This window comes from Pantherophis guttatus, chromosome 3 (assembly GCF_059756535.1).
Source record: "Pantherophis guttatus breed Tessera chromosome 3, ASM5975653v1, whole genome shotgun sequence".
Classification (NCBI taxonomy): Eukaryota; Metazoa; Chordata; class Lepidosauria; order Squamata; family Colubridae; genus Pantherophis; species Pantherophis guttatus.
The window spans coordinates 120,972,287-120,988,571 of record NC_142065.1 but is presented as its reverse complement, the minus strand read 5'-3'; the positions used below and the strand labels follow the sequence as shown (position 1 = coordinate 120,988,571).

At 39.3% G+C, this 16,285-nt stretch overlaps 1 protein-coding gene across 1 annotated transcript in view; it reads left to right on the top strand.

Moving 5' to 3' along the window:
• The window catches only part of PSD2 (pleckstrin and Sec7 domain containing 2), a 172,716-nt gene extending 156,818 nt beyond the window's left edge, over positions 1-15,898 (top strand). Inside the window, exons 12-15 of the mRNA XM_034411681.3 lie at positions 5,094-5,251; positions 7,258-7,402; positions 13,899-14,042; positions 14,387-15,898. Of these exons, the coding sequence (XP_034267572.1) occupies positions 5,094-5,251; positions 7,258-7,402; positions 13,899-14,042; positions 14,387-14,614 (675 nt within the window). The 3' untranslated portion in view covers positions 14,615-15,898. The remainder of the gene's footprint in view (positions 1-5,093; positions 5,252-7,257; positions 7,403-13,898; positions 14,043-14,386) is intronic.
• The last annotated feature ends 387 nt before the right edge of the window (positions 15,899-16,285 follow it).

Below are 16,285 nucleotides of genomic sequence, written 5' to 3'. Positions count from 1 at the left end.
AACTGCACATTGGGGTAGTAGTATAATGTTTCGGTGCAAATACTGTCCAAAGATGGTAGAAAATGCACCTCAGAGTTTTGATCAGAATCATCCTTGAAATTAATCTTGAAATGAACTCATCATAGATAAATTAATGAGTAACAATGGAATATTCAGCTGGATCTTTAAGAAGAAACAATTATAAACCAGATTTATATTTCCTATATGCATGTTTGTATACTGTACTGTCTTTCTAGTTTGAAGTCTTTATATCACAGAAATCCCATATAGCCGTTGACCTTTATTCATCTGAGAGATGGTTTTAATTATGTGTGGGTTGTGTTTCTTTTTCTGTCTCTTGACGTGCGTGGGATTTTAATAACATTTCTGTCATCTAGTATATGAATATAAGAAGACTCTGTTTAAGTTTAATGTGAAAGAGATGTTAAACCTGATTAAAATACACTACATAATGGAACTGTTTGTGATCATGTATATTTGAAGGAGTCAATTATTCTTACTTAAGGTTTTAGAAAGTATGAATCAGAGGCAGGTTTCAAAACCCGTTGCTACTGGTTTGCTTGTGGGCACGCTCACGCATGATACTTCTACGCATGCACTGAAGAGTCTGGGCAGATGGACAGAGCCTCCCACCTCCGCCGCTACAGGTTCGCCCAAACCGGGGCGAACCGGTAGCAACCCACCACTGGTATGAATGGTAGCTAATTGTTCAATATACTCTTAATATACAGATAAGAATTATCTATATGTCACCAGTCATATCACGGAGAGATATGTGGCATATATCTAACAGCCAAGAAATGCCGGACAGTATCTACATTTCTAAAGATTTGTCAATAAGGAACAGAAATATCAAGAAAAATAGGGCTTATGTGATGAAACACTATTCACATAAATGCAGTAATCATATGAAACAACACTATTGAATGTGAGGACATTAGTAAGAATGCAATGCCTTAAGATTATAAGGGAATGCTAGTTAGGGCAGACTTTTAGGGCAGTAAAAAAATCATGGAGTCTACAATCACCACAAGAGATAAACAACTCTGTGAAACATCAATTATGGGACAGGGCGTCCTGGATCTCTGAAGTTTGGGGCAAAGTCCTGGAAAGTCCCTGGAAAGTCCTGAAACACTGCAGAAGAAAATTAGCCCAACAGCAAGGATGTGTTCTGACCTAGGCTTCCTGAGTCAGTAAAACACATGAGTAGTCCCAAAAACCTGTTTTATTTTAACAGCTGTGAATTCTGTTCATTCACAGATGAGTCCCAAATAGTTGTAAAGAGTCCTTCAGGATAAGGCTGATAATTACCCACCTTTATCTCCCTTGATACACTGCCAAAGACCTAATTGACAAAGCCACATGGAGTCCAGAATCAAACAGAGCTTCAGATTTTAAACTGCACAGAATTAACAGCGTTGCTTCCTGCAAAGAGGTGCCTTTGCTCCTCTTTTAAGTCTTATGGGAGGGGCCAATCATCTCCAAGCCCTACTCCCAAGTCATCCCTTTTGTTTTAACGGTTCTTGCCTTCTGGCAGCTCTGCACATGCGCGCACTGGGAACAGGCTCCCCCTGTTCCTCTGCCTCGCTGAGGTCTGACTCTGGAGGCTCCGGAGGCAGCACATACCTCCCAGATGGCCCTTTTGCTGCCTCCGACGCAGAGCCCTTGTCCGAGCCTTCCCCAGACTCCAGGACTGGCCCATGTTCCTCCCCAGCCTCCTCAATGTCCGACTCTGCTGCCAGCTCCGCAGGCTGCTGGCGGACCACAACAGGTTGTCTGTATATAGGCTTTATTTAGTTTATAGCAAAAGGGAGCATCAAATAGTACAATAGCATCACACAACCTAATTCTAGTATATGTTATTATGTAAGATTGTGTACCCAATTTTTTTTATTGCAAAAGTTTTACAATTACATTTTCACCCCTTTTTACCCCCCCACCACCACCCACCCCAAACTTCCCAACCTCCCTAACCCTCCCTAACCCTCCCCTCCCCCCAGACTTCCCTATATTATACTCATATCTGGTAAAAAAAGTAAAAAAAAAAACCCTTAATATAAAACTTGTGTAAAAACTTGAACCCCTCCCTCCCCTTTATAATTTTTCTTTTTACCCTCATTACATTAAAATATTTCTAATACATTATTTTCAAATAAAAGCTATTTGATACTTTCTAGTTTGATATTTGTTCTGAACATATTCTATCCACCTTTTCCATTCCCATTCATAAGTCTCTTGTGAACAATCTTTTAAGTATGCTGAGATCTTCGCCATCTCTGCAAAACTGGCCATCTTCAAAGTCCATTCCTCAATAGTGGGCAAAGCTTCATTTTTCCAATATTTACCTATCAACAATCTTGCTGCTGTTATCATATACAATATCAGTTTTGTTTCACCCAATGTAAAACCCTTAACTATACCCAATAAGAACAATTGTGGAGAGAATTGAATTTTTTTCTTCAAAACATTCTGCATGACCCACCAAATTTTTATCCAAAAAGCCTTAACTTTCCTACAGGTCCACCAAACATGATAATACATAGCATCCAAACATTCACATCTCCAACATTTTGGCTGAACATTAGGGTACATACATGACAACTTTTTGGGATCTAAATGCCATCTATAAAACATTTTATAGAAATTTTCCCTCAAGTTCTGCGACTGTGTAAATTTAACATTCTGAATCCAAATTTTTTCCCATGTTTCCAACATCACTGGTTCTTCAAAATTTTGTGCCCACTTAATCATACAATCTTTAACTAATTCAATTTCTGAATCCCTTTCTAACAAAACATTATAAAGCCTTTTGATATGCATTGGACCTTTCTCTTTTATATGTCTAACCAATTCTTCCTCGTGCAACATAATACCAGTTTTTGGGTCCTCTTTCCATCTCAATTGTAATTGATTATATTGTAACCAAGTTAAATTAATCCCTTCGTCCAACAGTGTCTGCAATGTCTTCAGCTGCCATCTGCCCGCATCTGTAAAAAGAACCTCTTTGTATAAAAACCCCCCGAGTGACATTATATTTGTATTCCATAAAATATGACCAAGATCCAGCCATAGCGGTATTTTATAATCCCATTTGAATCGGTGCTTTTTCCAAACTCTCATCAAAGAGTCTCTAAGTATATGGCTTTTAAATACTTTATCAACTTTATCATCATAAAATAAGTAGGCATGCCATCCAAATTCAAGATCAAAACTTTCTGCATTCAATATTCCAGCCTTTTTCCTTCCAAACCAATCACTTGTTAAAGTTAAAGCTGCTGCATCATAATATAGCTGTAGGTTTGGAAGTTTAAGACCTCCTCTTTCTGGAACATCTTGCATAATTTTCAATTTCACTCTCGGCTTTTTCTCGTTCCAGACGAACTTATTCACTCCAGTTTGCCAAACTTTCAATTGTTTATCACTTTTAAGCACCGGAATCATTTGAAACAAAAAAAGAAATCTTGGCAAAATGTTCATCTTAACTGCTGCTATTCTTCCAAGTAGAGACAGCTGCAGTTTTTTCCAAGTCTCCATGTCTTTCTGCACCTCTCGCCACAACACCTCATAATTATTTTGGAACAATTTCATGTTTGATTCTGCAACCTGAACTCCTAGATATTTTACCTTTGGTACAATCTCAAAACCTGCCCTCCTTTCAAGCTCATGTTTACGATCTTGTGTCATGTTTTTAGCTATCATTTTAGTCTTTTTTGGATTTTAGTCTAAAACCTGAAACTTTACCATAGTCTTGTATAATGTCCTTCATCAGGATTATTGATTCCATTTTTATCATGTTGAATTAATAAACTTTTTTTTTTTTTTTTGGAGAACAACAAAGTGCTTGTCTTCTGTACATATATACTTTTAGACCTTGGTTAAAGTAAAAATATTACACTGTTCATTCACTTGCCAAATATGAATCACTGCATTGATCAACTCATCAATATACACAGTAGTGGCAAAAATTGTGGAAAACCTTTGGGTAATGTATATTTTTGAAGTTTGATAGCTAATCAAACTTTTTCTTTTTCTTTTTTTTCTTTTTTCTTTTCTTTTTTTTTTTTTTTTTGAGTTTCAAGATAATCATATTCCACTGCTGGAAGGGCCTGGGAATAGCCAGACCTTAACCCAATTGAAAATCTATGGAGCTGACTTAAGAAATTTGTTAGTCAGAAGTGACCCAGCAATAAAACTTAGTTAATAGAAGCAAGCAAGCAATCAATCTTGGTTTCACATTATAATAGCTACAGAACTAAAAGACTTGGTTCACTCCATGGGAAGACATTGTAAAGCCATAATTCATGCTAAAGGTTACCCAATTAAGTACTGACGTGATTTTTGTATATCTCATTTTTTCTATGGTAATAATTTTTGTATATCTTGTTTTTTCTACGTGTTTCACTTTTCTTCTTTATACTGTAACTGCTATTCTAATAGCAAATCCTTCATAAAAGTTATTGCATTACATTCTTGATTAAATTATCTTTCCATTGATATATAATTTTATGATACTACTCCAAAAAAAGTGGTGTTATTAGCTAGTTTTAGAAAATACACTTTTACCAAAAGGTTTCCACAATTTTGGACACTACTCTCTTTTACCCTAGGAAAAGCTTAGTTATAACAATAATGCATCCCTGCTTCCTCATCGCATATCACATACATTAAAAATGCAACATTATACTTTGCAACCTGCATTTATTTTATTTGCTTGTGTTTTTTTTTTTTAATTGTGCAGTATATAGCACTTGTCAACCACAGTCCCAGGGCTGCATATGCAAAATTTATAAAAGAACTAGCATGCTTTATACTTGTAATTTGAAATAAATCCAAAAAAAATTGATTCAATAATTGCTGGAAGAGTATTCAAAACTGAATTCCTTTCTTTATTGGGTCCAAGACATTTCTTCAGTCTTTATGCATCTCTCTTGTGATTATCATCTGATTCTGCTCTTTCCTGTTTCTTTTTAGGGTCTTCATTGGATTGGAGTCTCAGGCTTTTTAAAGGAAAATCTGGAGAAATATCTGTCAGCAGATATAAAGAGTCATTTCCAAATGATTATGGATGAATTGTTGTTTCTTTTTTGTCACAGGATGAATATAAACCTGATAAAGATCTTTCTGAAGTAGATCTAAAGAATGCTATTCGCATTCATCATGCCTTAGCCACAAAAGCCTCGGATTATAGCAAAAAATCCAATGTGCTGAAACTGAAGACAGCAGACTGGAGAGTGTTTCTCTTCCAAGCTCCGTAAGTACCACAGGAAAGATTAGGCAGGATTATTAGAACTTGGGGTGACTTATTTGAGATGTTGTTTTTACACCTTCCAAAGGCTCTGGGGATCTGATGACATCGCCAGAGAAACTGGGGAACTAAAAGGGAAAATAGGGCATATTCAGCCTGGCAGAAGCTTAACTCATCTGTTTCAGTTCTTAGGTTAATGAAAAACTGAACAACCATGACAACCATTAATTTGTTTGTAAATTTGAGTGACATGATCTTGGAGGCATCTGGGACCTCAAAAATGGGGACTGAGATCCATGGACTGTGTCTCCTCGGTTATAAGCTCTCTTTTAATATAGCAGTCTCACGATCACATTAAGGTTCTTATTACAATTGGCATTATCATCAGTTCTTACTGTTCAAGAAATGAAAAATATCATATTACTATCAAGCTCTGGGGAAATCAGGAGATTCAGGCAGTTCAATGAGTATAAAGATTTATTGCAAGCTTAAACTCTCTGCAAGAATCTGACCAACTAGCAGTCAAGGGAAATGAGCGGGAGATAAGAAAGACATTCAAGGTGGATTGGATTTAGATCTCTTGTGGCGTGCCGGGACTCATGACATATGACACGTTTGACCTCTCCCTTGGGCTCAGCCAAGTCGTCTCCTACAATTACTATGTAATTAGCATTAGAAGCCATTATCTGAAGACAAGGACAGTTCATAGTACCATAGAAGCAATTCAGGACTACTCTATAAATACTGTATAAAATAAAAATGTTTATATATAGACAAAGACTAATTGTTACATATAATGAAGAGGCAGATCTAATTTATAAATTTCCTGGATTGTAAACATTGGGAATCCAGTGTAAAATAATCTGTGTAAAATAAAAAAAAGAATATAAATCTCAATGTAATTGTCAGGTTCCATAAATTGTCTAGACAAATATATTTATAATTATATCTATAAAGCACAAAGCAAGTATAGCTTTCCCCTTCCATGTAATGAAGAAGTGGAACTAATCTAGGTCAGTGGTTTTCAACCTTTTCTTCATCACGGATCCCCTTTTGTGGCCACGGACCTCCAAATCAAGATTTAAATCATAACATTTCTTCAAGCCTTCGCAGACCCCCTGTGATGACATCGTGACCCTGCCCAGGGGTCTGTGGACCACAGGTTGAGAACCACTGACATAGGTAGTATTTTTTTCTGCAAGTCTAAGCCTGTGGCTGAAATACTAAACACTGTTGTTTGCCTCCAGGAAATAAGGAGCTCTCACTTGATATGTTTATATCTGTTTGCTTATTCTGATTCCATTAAAATCATTTTTTCTTATTGTTTCAGTGCCATCCTCTGTAATCTACCCTACCCAGGTCCCCACTTATATCTGAGTCCTTTGTTGTTCCTTTCCTGTATTTCCTTGCATTGCAATTGTTGATTTGTGTTGATGTTATTCTGTGAACTGTGTGGGGAATCATCTAAGAGGTTAACTTTAATGAAGCCTCATCAAAAGGAGCTAACATTTTCAACATGGCAAAAATTGGTTCCCATACATATCAGGAAGAAAAACCTGAAGTGGCACAAAAAGGAGCATGGCATATGACCGTTTGTATAATCTGTAACAAGAGACAGCAGCAGATGCCAGCAGATGGTCAACCTTGTCAAGATCTGGGAACTTCATTAGGAGGCCATCAAAGTAGACTAGGGTTGTAATCTTGATAAGCAAATTGGAAAACAACATTGCAGAAGGTGGCCATGGCACTCCATTACTGCTCCATTGCCAAGAAACCTGCATATAGTCAGCCTTTAGAGCTCAACTTGAGGGAGCCTCTATCTTTTAAGAAGAATGCAAAATAGAAGGATTAATTAGTGATGTGAAAGAGAAAGGCATTCCACCTGATATGATAGGTCAGTTCAGTACCAATCATCAGTTCTCCTTTTCATACTAGTGGCACAGTAAATGTCTTTCTCCCTGGGTGTCTATGTTTCTGACCATTTGACTTTCAATGTTGCCTGCTTTCCATAGAAGTAAAGGAGAAATGCTGTCATGGATCCTGAGAATAAACTTGGTAGCTGCCATTTTTTCTGCCCCTGCATTTCCAGCTGCTATTTGCTCCATGAAGAAGTTCTGCCGGCCTCTTTTGCCATCTTCATCAACTAAACTCTGTCAGGTAAAACTGAAATGTGTGTACATAGGGTGGCCTGGAATTCAGGCAAGCACTGAATGAAACATGCATTTCTTTGCAAGAGCAGGATTTGCATCACAAATCATAGACCACCCGGACCACCCCAATGATGCCCTTGACGTGATGTCCCGGTGCCTGGAGTCTGTGCGGATCTGGATGGGGAGGAACAGGCTTAGACTCAACCCTTCCAAGACCGAGTGGCTGTGGTTCCCGGCGTCCCGGTATAGTCAGCTGGTTCCATTGTTGACTATTGGGGGCGAGATCTTGGCCCTCTCAGAGAGGGCTCGCAACTTGGGTGTTCTCCTGGATGCACGGCTGTCTTTCAAAGATCATATGACGGCCATGGCCAGGGGAGCTTTTTATCAGGTTTGCATGATACGCCAGTTGCGTCCCTTTCTGGACCGGGATGCCCTGCGCACGGTCACTCATGCCCTCATCATGTTCCATCTGGACTACTGTAATGCTGTCTACATGGGGCTCCCCTTGAAGAGCGCTCAGAGGCTCCAACTGGTCCAGAATGCGGCCGCGCGGGTGATTATGGGAGCGACTTGGCGCACCCACGTAACACGTCTCCTGTGAGAGCTGTACTGGCTCCAGGTGGTCTTCCGGGTGCGATTCAAGGTGTTGGTCACCACCTTTAAAGCGCTCCATGGCTTAGGACTGGGGTATATAGGAGACTGCCTTCTGCCACAGACAGCCTCCCACCAGCCAATACGCTCCCACAGAGAGGGGCTCCTCAGGGTGCCGTCGGCCGAACAATGCTGACTGGTGACAACCAGGGAGAGAGCCTTCTCTGTGGGGGCACCAGCCCTCTGGAATGAACTGCCCCTAGAGGTTCGTATGATCCCCAACCTGCGTACCTTTCGCCGCGCGCTGAAGACCCATTTGTTCCAACAAGCTGGGCTGGCCTAATATGAATTTTATAATGGGTGTATATTAGTTTTTAATCTGTGGGCCAAATTTTATATATTTGATTTTACATTGTTTTTAAATGTTGTAAATCTATATGTGTTTTAATATGGCTGTACACCGCCCTGAGTCCTTCGGGAGAAGGGTGGTATAGAAGTCCAAATAAAATAAAAATAAAAAAATAAAAAATAGAAGGCCCCAAACTCAGATTAAAGAAGGCAAGTCACTTCTGCTCCCTCTTCACCCACCTTGGCCGGTCTGTTTTGTGATGAAGGCAGGAGGCAGGTAGCTGAAATACTGCCTAAGAGTAGTTCCTTTCCATATCTATGCTATGCATATTATATAATTTGAAAGCAGCAAGAAGAAGAATACATTTTGCAATATCATTTTTGAAATCAATCAGGCACACACATTTGTTAAAATAAAATAGTTTTGATGATATGGTATTTGTTATAGAAGACCCATTGGAATCTGGACCAATACTACTGCAAGAAATAGAGAAATATGGGGGGGGGGGGGTCACAGGCCTTAAAATTAACAAAGAAAAAACTAAAATGTTAGTTAAGAATTTAACGGAAAAACAAAAAGAAGAACTCGAGGAAAGAATGGGACTTCAAACCGTTAAAAATGTGAAATATTTAGGTATTTGGTTAAGAGCAAGATGTTCAGCATTAAGAAAGGATAATTATACAAAATTAATACAACAAATAAGAAAAGACTTAGAAAGATGGGGAAAATTACAGTTGTCACTATTAGGGAAAATTGCAACAATTAAAATGAATATTTTGCCAAAACTACTCTATTTATTCCAAACGATTCCGATAAAATTAGATAAGAATTTCTTTAAAGAGTTAAACAAAACGATTATGAAGTTCATATGGGCAGGAAAAAAGGCGAGGATAAAATTAATCTCACTTCAAGATAGAAGAAGCAGAGGTGGCTTTGGACTCCCTGCATGGGAAACTTATTACAAAGCAGCAAGTTTGGTTTGGGTTAGGGAATGGATTAATTTAAAGAAAAGGAGAATTTTAACACTGGAAGGGCATGATCTCCAGATGGGGTGGCATGCCTTCATATGGAACACCAGAAATAAGAAACATTCCCATTTGTACTTCTATAGACATACACTTCGAGATTCACTGATACAGACTTGGGAGGGAATTAGGAAGAAACATTATCTCAAAACCAGGCTGGTTATCCACTATGGAGGCAATGATCTACTCCAACACATTAGATATTGGTAAAATGGTAAAATACAATGAAATTTTGGACAATGAAGGAAGATTAAAATCTAACCAAGAATTAAAGGAACAAGGAATAATCATAGATTGGTGGCTGTATCTTCAATTGCAATCTAGATACAGAAAAGATTTAGAGGAATTTGGATTTGAACTGAAATTTACACAATTAGATAAATTATTAACAGGCCCGGAAGAGAAATTATTATCTAAAATATATAATTATTTATTAAATTTTGACTTAGAAGAAGAAATTGTAAAGGGATTAATGATAGTATGGGCAAAGAATTTGGGCACAACATTGAGTTAGAAGAATGGGGAAAAAAATGAGGAAAAAACTATACATTAACAAAATCTGCTGCTTATAAAGAGAACCAGTATAAAATGTTCTATAGGTGGCATTTAGCCCCAACAAGACTCGCAAAAATGTACCCCAACCTAAAACCTAATTGCTGGAAATGCAAGTACAAGGTACCTACTTCCATGTATGGAGGCTTTGTCCAGAAGTTAAAAAATTCTGGATTAAAATACAAAAATGGCTAAAAGAAATTACACACTGTGTTAAGTATTGAATGACAATTCAAACGGACCAATTAGAAGCGAGCTAATAGAACGGGAGATTTAGAAGCACGTCAGTGGCTGAAGCCGCGGACAGCTCCCTTTAAAAGAGGCTGCCACGGCTAGGCAACCAATTGCTGTACCGGAGCTGAATAAACTCATGTAACTGGTGTGTGTGTCCTGTGTCCTTGCTGTGCCCACTATTCAACACTGGCGACCAAGGTGGGATCTCAGAAGGACAACTGGACACCAGGTTACTGAACCTCCACATGGCAATCAGCGGCCATTGAAATCAATGGCCAAGCAAGATGTCTTCGATCATTCCACCCGCACCATTCAACCCAGCTGGAAAAGACTGGGAATTGTACATAGAAAGATTCCACATGTTTCTGGAAGCAAACAATTTGCTAAGCCTATCGGAACAAAGAAAGAGGGCACTCTTCCTCACACACTGCGGAGCCACCGTTTTCAAAATGGCAAAAGCTTTCGCCTCACCGGCAGAATTGACAACAATTACCTGGGCAACACTACAAGGCATCCTGAAAGCACACTACACACCCCAAGCCTCATCCCTGGTAAGATGGCATGAGTTCTACCAGAGGGACAAGAGGGAAGGAGAATTGATAAGCGAATTTGTAGCAACACTGCGCGAAATAGCCACCACTTGCGAGTTCTCAAATCTGGACGAGGCCATGAGGGATCGTTTGGTGTTGGGGCTGAGGGACCTCACAAAGCTGATTACTTGCAAAGCCCAGAATAACGTTTCAAGAGGTTATGGAAGAGGCAACGGCGACTGAGGCATCCCAGAAATCTGCAGCCGCAATGAAGAAAATGAATAAGGGGCCACAAGGAAAGAAAGAATCTTCAATCCACTACGAGGATGTGGAAACCGAATCAGAAGAAGAAGAGGGGGACGAAGTACATCACCTCTGTTCGGAACAGAAGGGGAGATCCCAGGACAAAGGAAAGAAAGAATTCTGGTGTGCAGGATGCGAAGGAAACCACCCAAGGATGGAGTGCAGGCTCCGAGATGCGATCTGTCAGCGGTGTGACCGGAAGGGACACATCGCAAGAGTCTGCAGGGAATCCCAACCAGTGTTCCGCAGAAACAGACAAACGAGCCCACCACCACCACCTAGAACCAGACAATTCCAAACGAACAAGAAACAACAGTTTGGAAGAAGCTGTAGAAACGAGGACCATGGGTCGGAAAGGGGTGAAACCCATCAAACAATAATCGTGGGCCATGCGAGCGCGGGAAGAGCAAAGAAGATGGTGGCGACCATGTACATCGAGGGGAGACCATGCAAAATGGAGGTCGACTCAGGGTCATGCCTGTCCATGGTTTCCTGGATGACCATCAAGCAGATAATCCCCAGCCTCACAACCAGTGCACTCAAGCAGCAAAGACTCACCCTGAAAGACTATCAGGGGAACCGGATCCCAGTGTTAGGCATCGGAAAGTTCAATGTAAAGTTCAAGGACTTCCAGGGGAAACTGCCCCTCACCATAGTGGACCAGGACAGACCTAGCCTATTGGGTCTGGAGTGGTTCAAACCTTTGGGACTGGCAGTGACTGGAATCAATCAAATCAAAGATGACGGCTGGGAAGAGGAACTGATGAGAGACTTCGCAGACGTTTTCGACGGCAAATTGGGCAAGTACATGGGGTCCCCAATATCATTTAACCTAGATCCCCAAGTTGCCCCTGTCAGAATTAAACCTAGGAGGGTTCCTTTTGCTCTACGGCCCAAAATAGATGAGCAATTGGATAAACTCGTTGCCCAAGGGGTATTGGAGCCAACAGACCATGCTAAGTGGGAGACACCGATAGTAACCCCCACGAAGCCAGATGGGTCAGTGTGCCTGTGTGGGGACTACAAAAGTACCCTGGACAAAGCATTACAACAGAGCGCGTACCCAGTACCCATCATACAACACCTATTACATTCATTGGGTCAAGGGAGGACCTGCCAAGGGAACACATTTCTAATTATCATAGATGCCTATTCTAAATGGTTAGAGGTGAATGTAATGCCATCTACAACAACAGAAGCAGTCATCCGGGTCCTCCATAGACTGTTGGCAACACATGGGTTGCCTGATTTGGTAGTGTCAGATAACGGGCCCCAGTTCACAGCTAACTAATTCGAAATGTTCTTAGCCAGTCAAGGGATCCGACATGCACTATCCACGCCGGGAAAACCGTCCACTAATGGATTGGCGGAAAGGATGGTGAGAACGACAAAGGAGACCTTAATACGGCTGGGCCCAGGGGATATACAGGCAAAAATAGATAAACTGCTAAGTATACAGCACATAACACCAAGCACACAGAAGTCCCGTGGAACTATTAATGGGAAGGAAACTAAGGCCTAGTCTAGACAGACTACACCCCCATTACAGCGCAGAGAAGCCAGTAGATTCCACCAGCAAGATTAGATAATTCCAAGTAGGAGATAAAGTGTATGCAAAAAATTTTAGCGGAAACCCCTTATGGGTCCCAGCAGAAATAACTCAAGTCACAGGCCCTCTATCCTACAGGATAGAAACAGAGGACATCTGGAGCTGGAAAAGACACATAGATCAGCTCAGAGGCCGATTAGTAAGAAGAGAACACGAATCACAAGAGGAAAACCAGGGGCGAGAAAAGAAACTTCACATAGGAACCACAGAAACAGACCAGGCCCTACATAAAACATCACCAAATGAACAACAGGGACAACGCTTAAACCCGACTAGAGACAGCAGACACTTATCTGGAGTCCAGGAGAGAGTTCTCGATAGCAGCGACAGTCCACCGTTCCAGCTGGGGGAGGAAGAAATAAACATCCAACAAAATAGGCCCATGCCATCGGCGGAGGTTGAGAGAGTTCCGGAGGCGCCTCCAGGAGAGACACAGAACTCAACCTCTTGCTCCAAGATCGCTGGAACAACTGAACTGCACAGGTCAAGTCGCGCCCCGAAAAGACCCGCCTAGTTGCGCGACTACGTGGCTTGAGAGACTCCAGGATTGATCAATGCTGATCTAGAGGGCAGGGGTGTTAAGTATTGAATGACAATTCAAACGGAGCAATTAGAAGCGAGCTAATAGAGTGGGAGATTTAGAAGCACGTCAGTGGCTGAAGCCACGGACAGCTCCCTTTAAAAGAGGCTGCTGTGGCTAGACAACCAATTGCTGTACCGGAGCTGAATAAACTCATGTAACTGGTGTGTGTGTCCTGTGTCCTTGCTGCGCCCACTATTCAACAAACTGTAAGATACAATTTAACCCTGAACTGTTTCTTCTGGGAATTATTAAAGGAAATTACCCTAAAAGGATAAAATATTTAATCATTCATATAACTACAGCAGCTAGAATTGTACTTGCACAAGCCTGGAAAATGTCCGCTATACCAACAGACTGTGCAATAATTGAAAAAAATTTCAAATGTGCAGAAATGGACAAACTTACTTTACAATTAAATAATAAGGAAGACTCGTAATACTACTTAACTTGGGAAAATTGGTATCAATGGATAGAAATTAAAAATAAGGAATGTATAGAATAAAATAAGATATAAAATGTGTTTAAATGTGTTGATTAAGTAGGAATATGTGGGAAAGTTGAGAATTACATACTGTCAGAAAGACTTTGAATTGTATAATTATTACGGATGTATTTTTGTTATAGATGTATTTTAACTTGTATTTTTGGATTTTAAATGTTAATAAAGGTTTTAAAAAAATAGTTTTATTCTATAGAAGGGATGAGTTAACATTTTCTTCTCTATCAGGAAGAACAGCTACTGTCCCATGAGAATAAAATGAGGCAAATTACAGATGAATTAACTGAACATAAATTGCATCCTGTAGTGAAATGCCTGAAGTCAAAAGAGGCTGAAGAATATCGTCTGAAGGAACATTACTTAATATTTGAGGTGAGTCTTCTATCTTCTACCATCAAATGATAGCTGTCAGTAGAAGAACTAATTAACGATGAATTTTTGAACATGCACAAAAGCATCTGACAACTGGGCATCATAATCTACTTCTATCCTATGATTAAGCAAAAGGTGTTTCCTAATTGAGAAAGGAAGTTATGTCCTTTCAGGTATTCACTATATTTTCTCTAGAGGAATCAGGAATAATTCTCAATTGTAAAAGACATAAATATACCAGTGATTTGAATGATCCATGCCACCTTATTGTTTTTTATTGCACATCTCCTAAATAATTTTGGCCCAGATAAATATGTTTCATTTTATTTTACTATTGTCCACAGAAAAACCGATATGAGACATATATCAACCTCTTATGTGCAAAGATAAAGGCTGGGACAGATGACCTGGAAAGAATTGAAGCCAAACTCTTCACAATGGAGACCCAGGATATTTCTTTGAGGAAGACTTGTTCCAGTCCTTCTATAACCCAAGGGCAGTTGTCTGTTGAAAGCAGTAAGGCAGAAAAAGACACTCTAGAGCCAAATACTTCATACACAGGGAGTCAATAAGAGAGAGCTGGTTCTCCTTATCTGCAATCCATGAGCACAATAATTTCTCAGATATAGAGTTACGTCAATAGAAAGAATTCGAAGGTGTTTTAGTTTACACTGATTCTATTCTGGTGCTTTTGTTTTTGGAATTAGGCCGCCCATGTTGGTTTTCCTGAATGAATATGCAATAAAAGGACAAATTTCCCATAGAAGGGCTGCATAGGTCTTTGACCCACTGCTTGTCTTTGTGAGTACTTGCATTTTCCAATGAACAACATGTGTGAAACTATGATAACATGAGAACCCAACTGAATTATTTGTTTAAAAAAAAATTACAAGTGAAATGGTGGTTCCACAGCCCTTGCAATAGACTTACAAAGAAAATATTGAAACAGTGGGAAGATTTTTATTCATTGCTGATAAGAGGTTTTGGACTGGACAGGGTATCTGTTGAATCACATTTCCACATGAATTGTAAAAACTATAGTACTATACCTTTCTACTGCCAAACACAGGTGTAGTTGGTTTCAGATATATAAACTTGCAATCTAACATAGGCCAAAACAATAGCAGGAATAAAATTCCTTTAATATACAGGGAACTCTTAGCAAGACTAAGTAATGTTTTGAAAAGGTAATAGTTTTTTTCCCTTTCTATTTCTAACAAAATTCCATTTGACTTTGCTGCAGTAAAAGCTGCTGTAGCTATGCTCTCAGCCTCTGTACATAGCCAATTCACAGCTCTTGTTCCTGTTCCTTCTGCTTCTTCTTCCTGGCCATCCGAGCATCTGCAAGATAACCTATGTGTGTGATGACCGTAGAAAACTGAGTTGCAGTCACAGATAGTTGTACATATTCCATTTTGCTGTAAGCATAAATATACTTGCATAATGGGATGTTGTGCTTCTGTTCCTTTCTTGCTGTGATAAAAGTGGTTTTAAGACCTCCAGCACTTTATTTATGGATTAATTCATCATCTTTTTTTCTATACATTTTTCACAGTCAATCAAGTTCCAGTTTTAAAGGATCTTGTAGCTGCTAATTACAGTAATTTACAGTTTATATTTTTGCAGCTTTTTAAAATAAAGATAATAAAGAAATTTCTTTGGATTCTCACAGCTTTGGAGAATTTATAAATGATTGAGTTTCCATATTTCGTACCATCGAGGGATACACCCTCTTTGTCACCAAATTTTTAACCATAATTTTTGTATAGTTTGATAATTTTATTTGAAAGAATGCACTAAGAATTATGTACAAATAAATACTAAAACTGTTAATAAAGAAAATTCATTTAAAGCTCCATTTGGTGTTTTGATGATTTTTAACTATTCAGTAGAATATTTATCCTTATTTAATGATCCTTTGGGGAGATTTACTGAAACAGGGAGTGGTAATATTCACCCAATTATAGATGTAGTAAGTACGAATAGAGGCAGGCTGACAATAAAGGAGTGATGACTTCTGTTGATGATTACTGCTGATACAGAATACAATGTCATTTCTCTTTTTGGCCCCAGGTGACTGAGATTCCCATTTGTAATTAAATTATTCCATTTTGTGCAATTTGCAGAACTGATAAGTATTCCACTTGTTCATCAAAATCATTAGCAAAATGTTGATAAGTACTGGAACTAAGACTGTAGCATCCCACTTTATACCTTATTTCAATTTCATAAGGAATGATTGA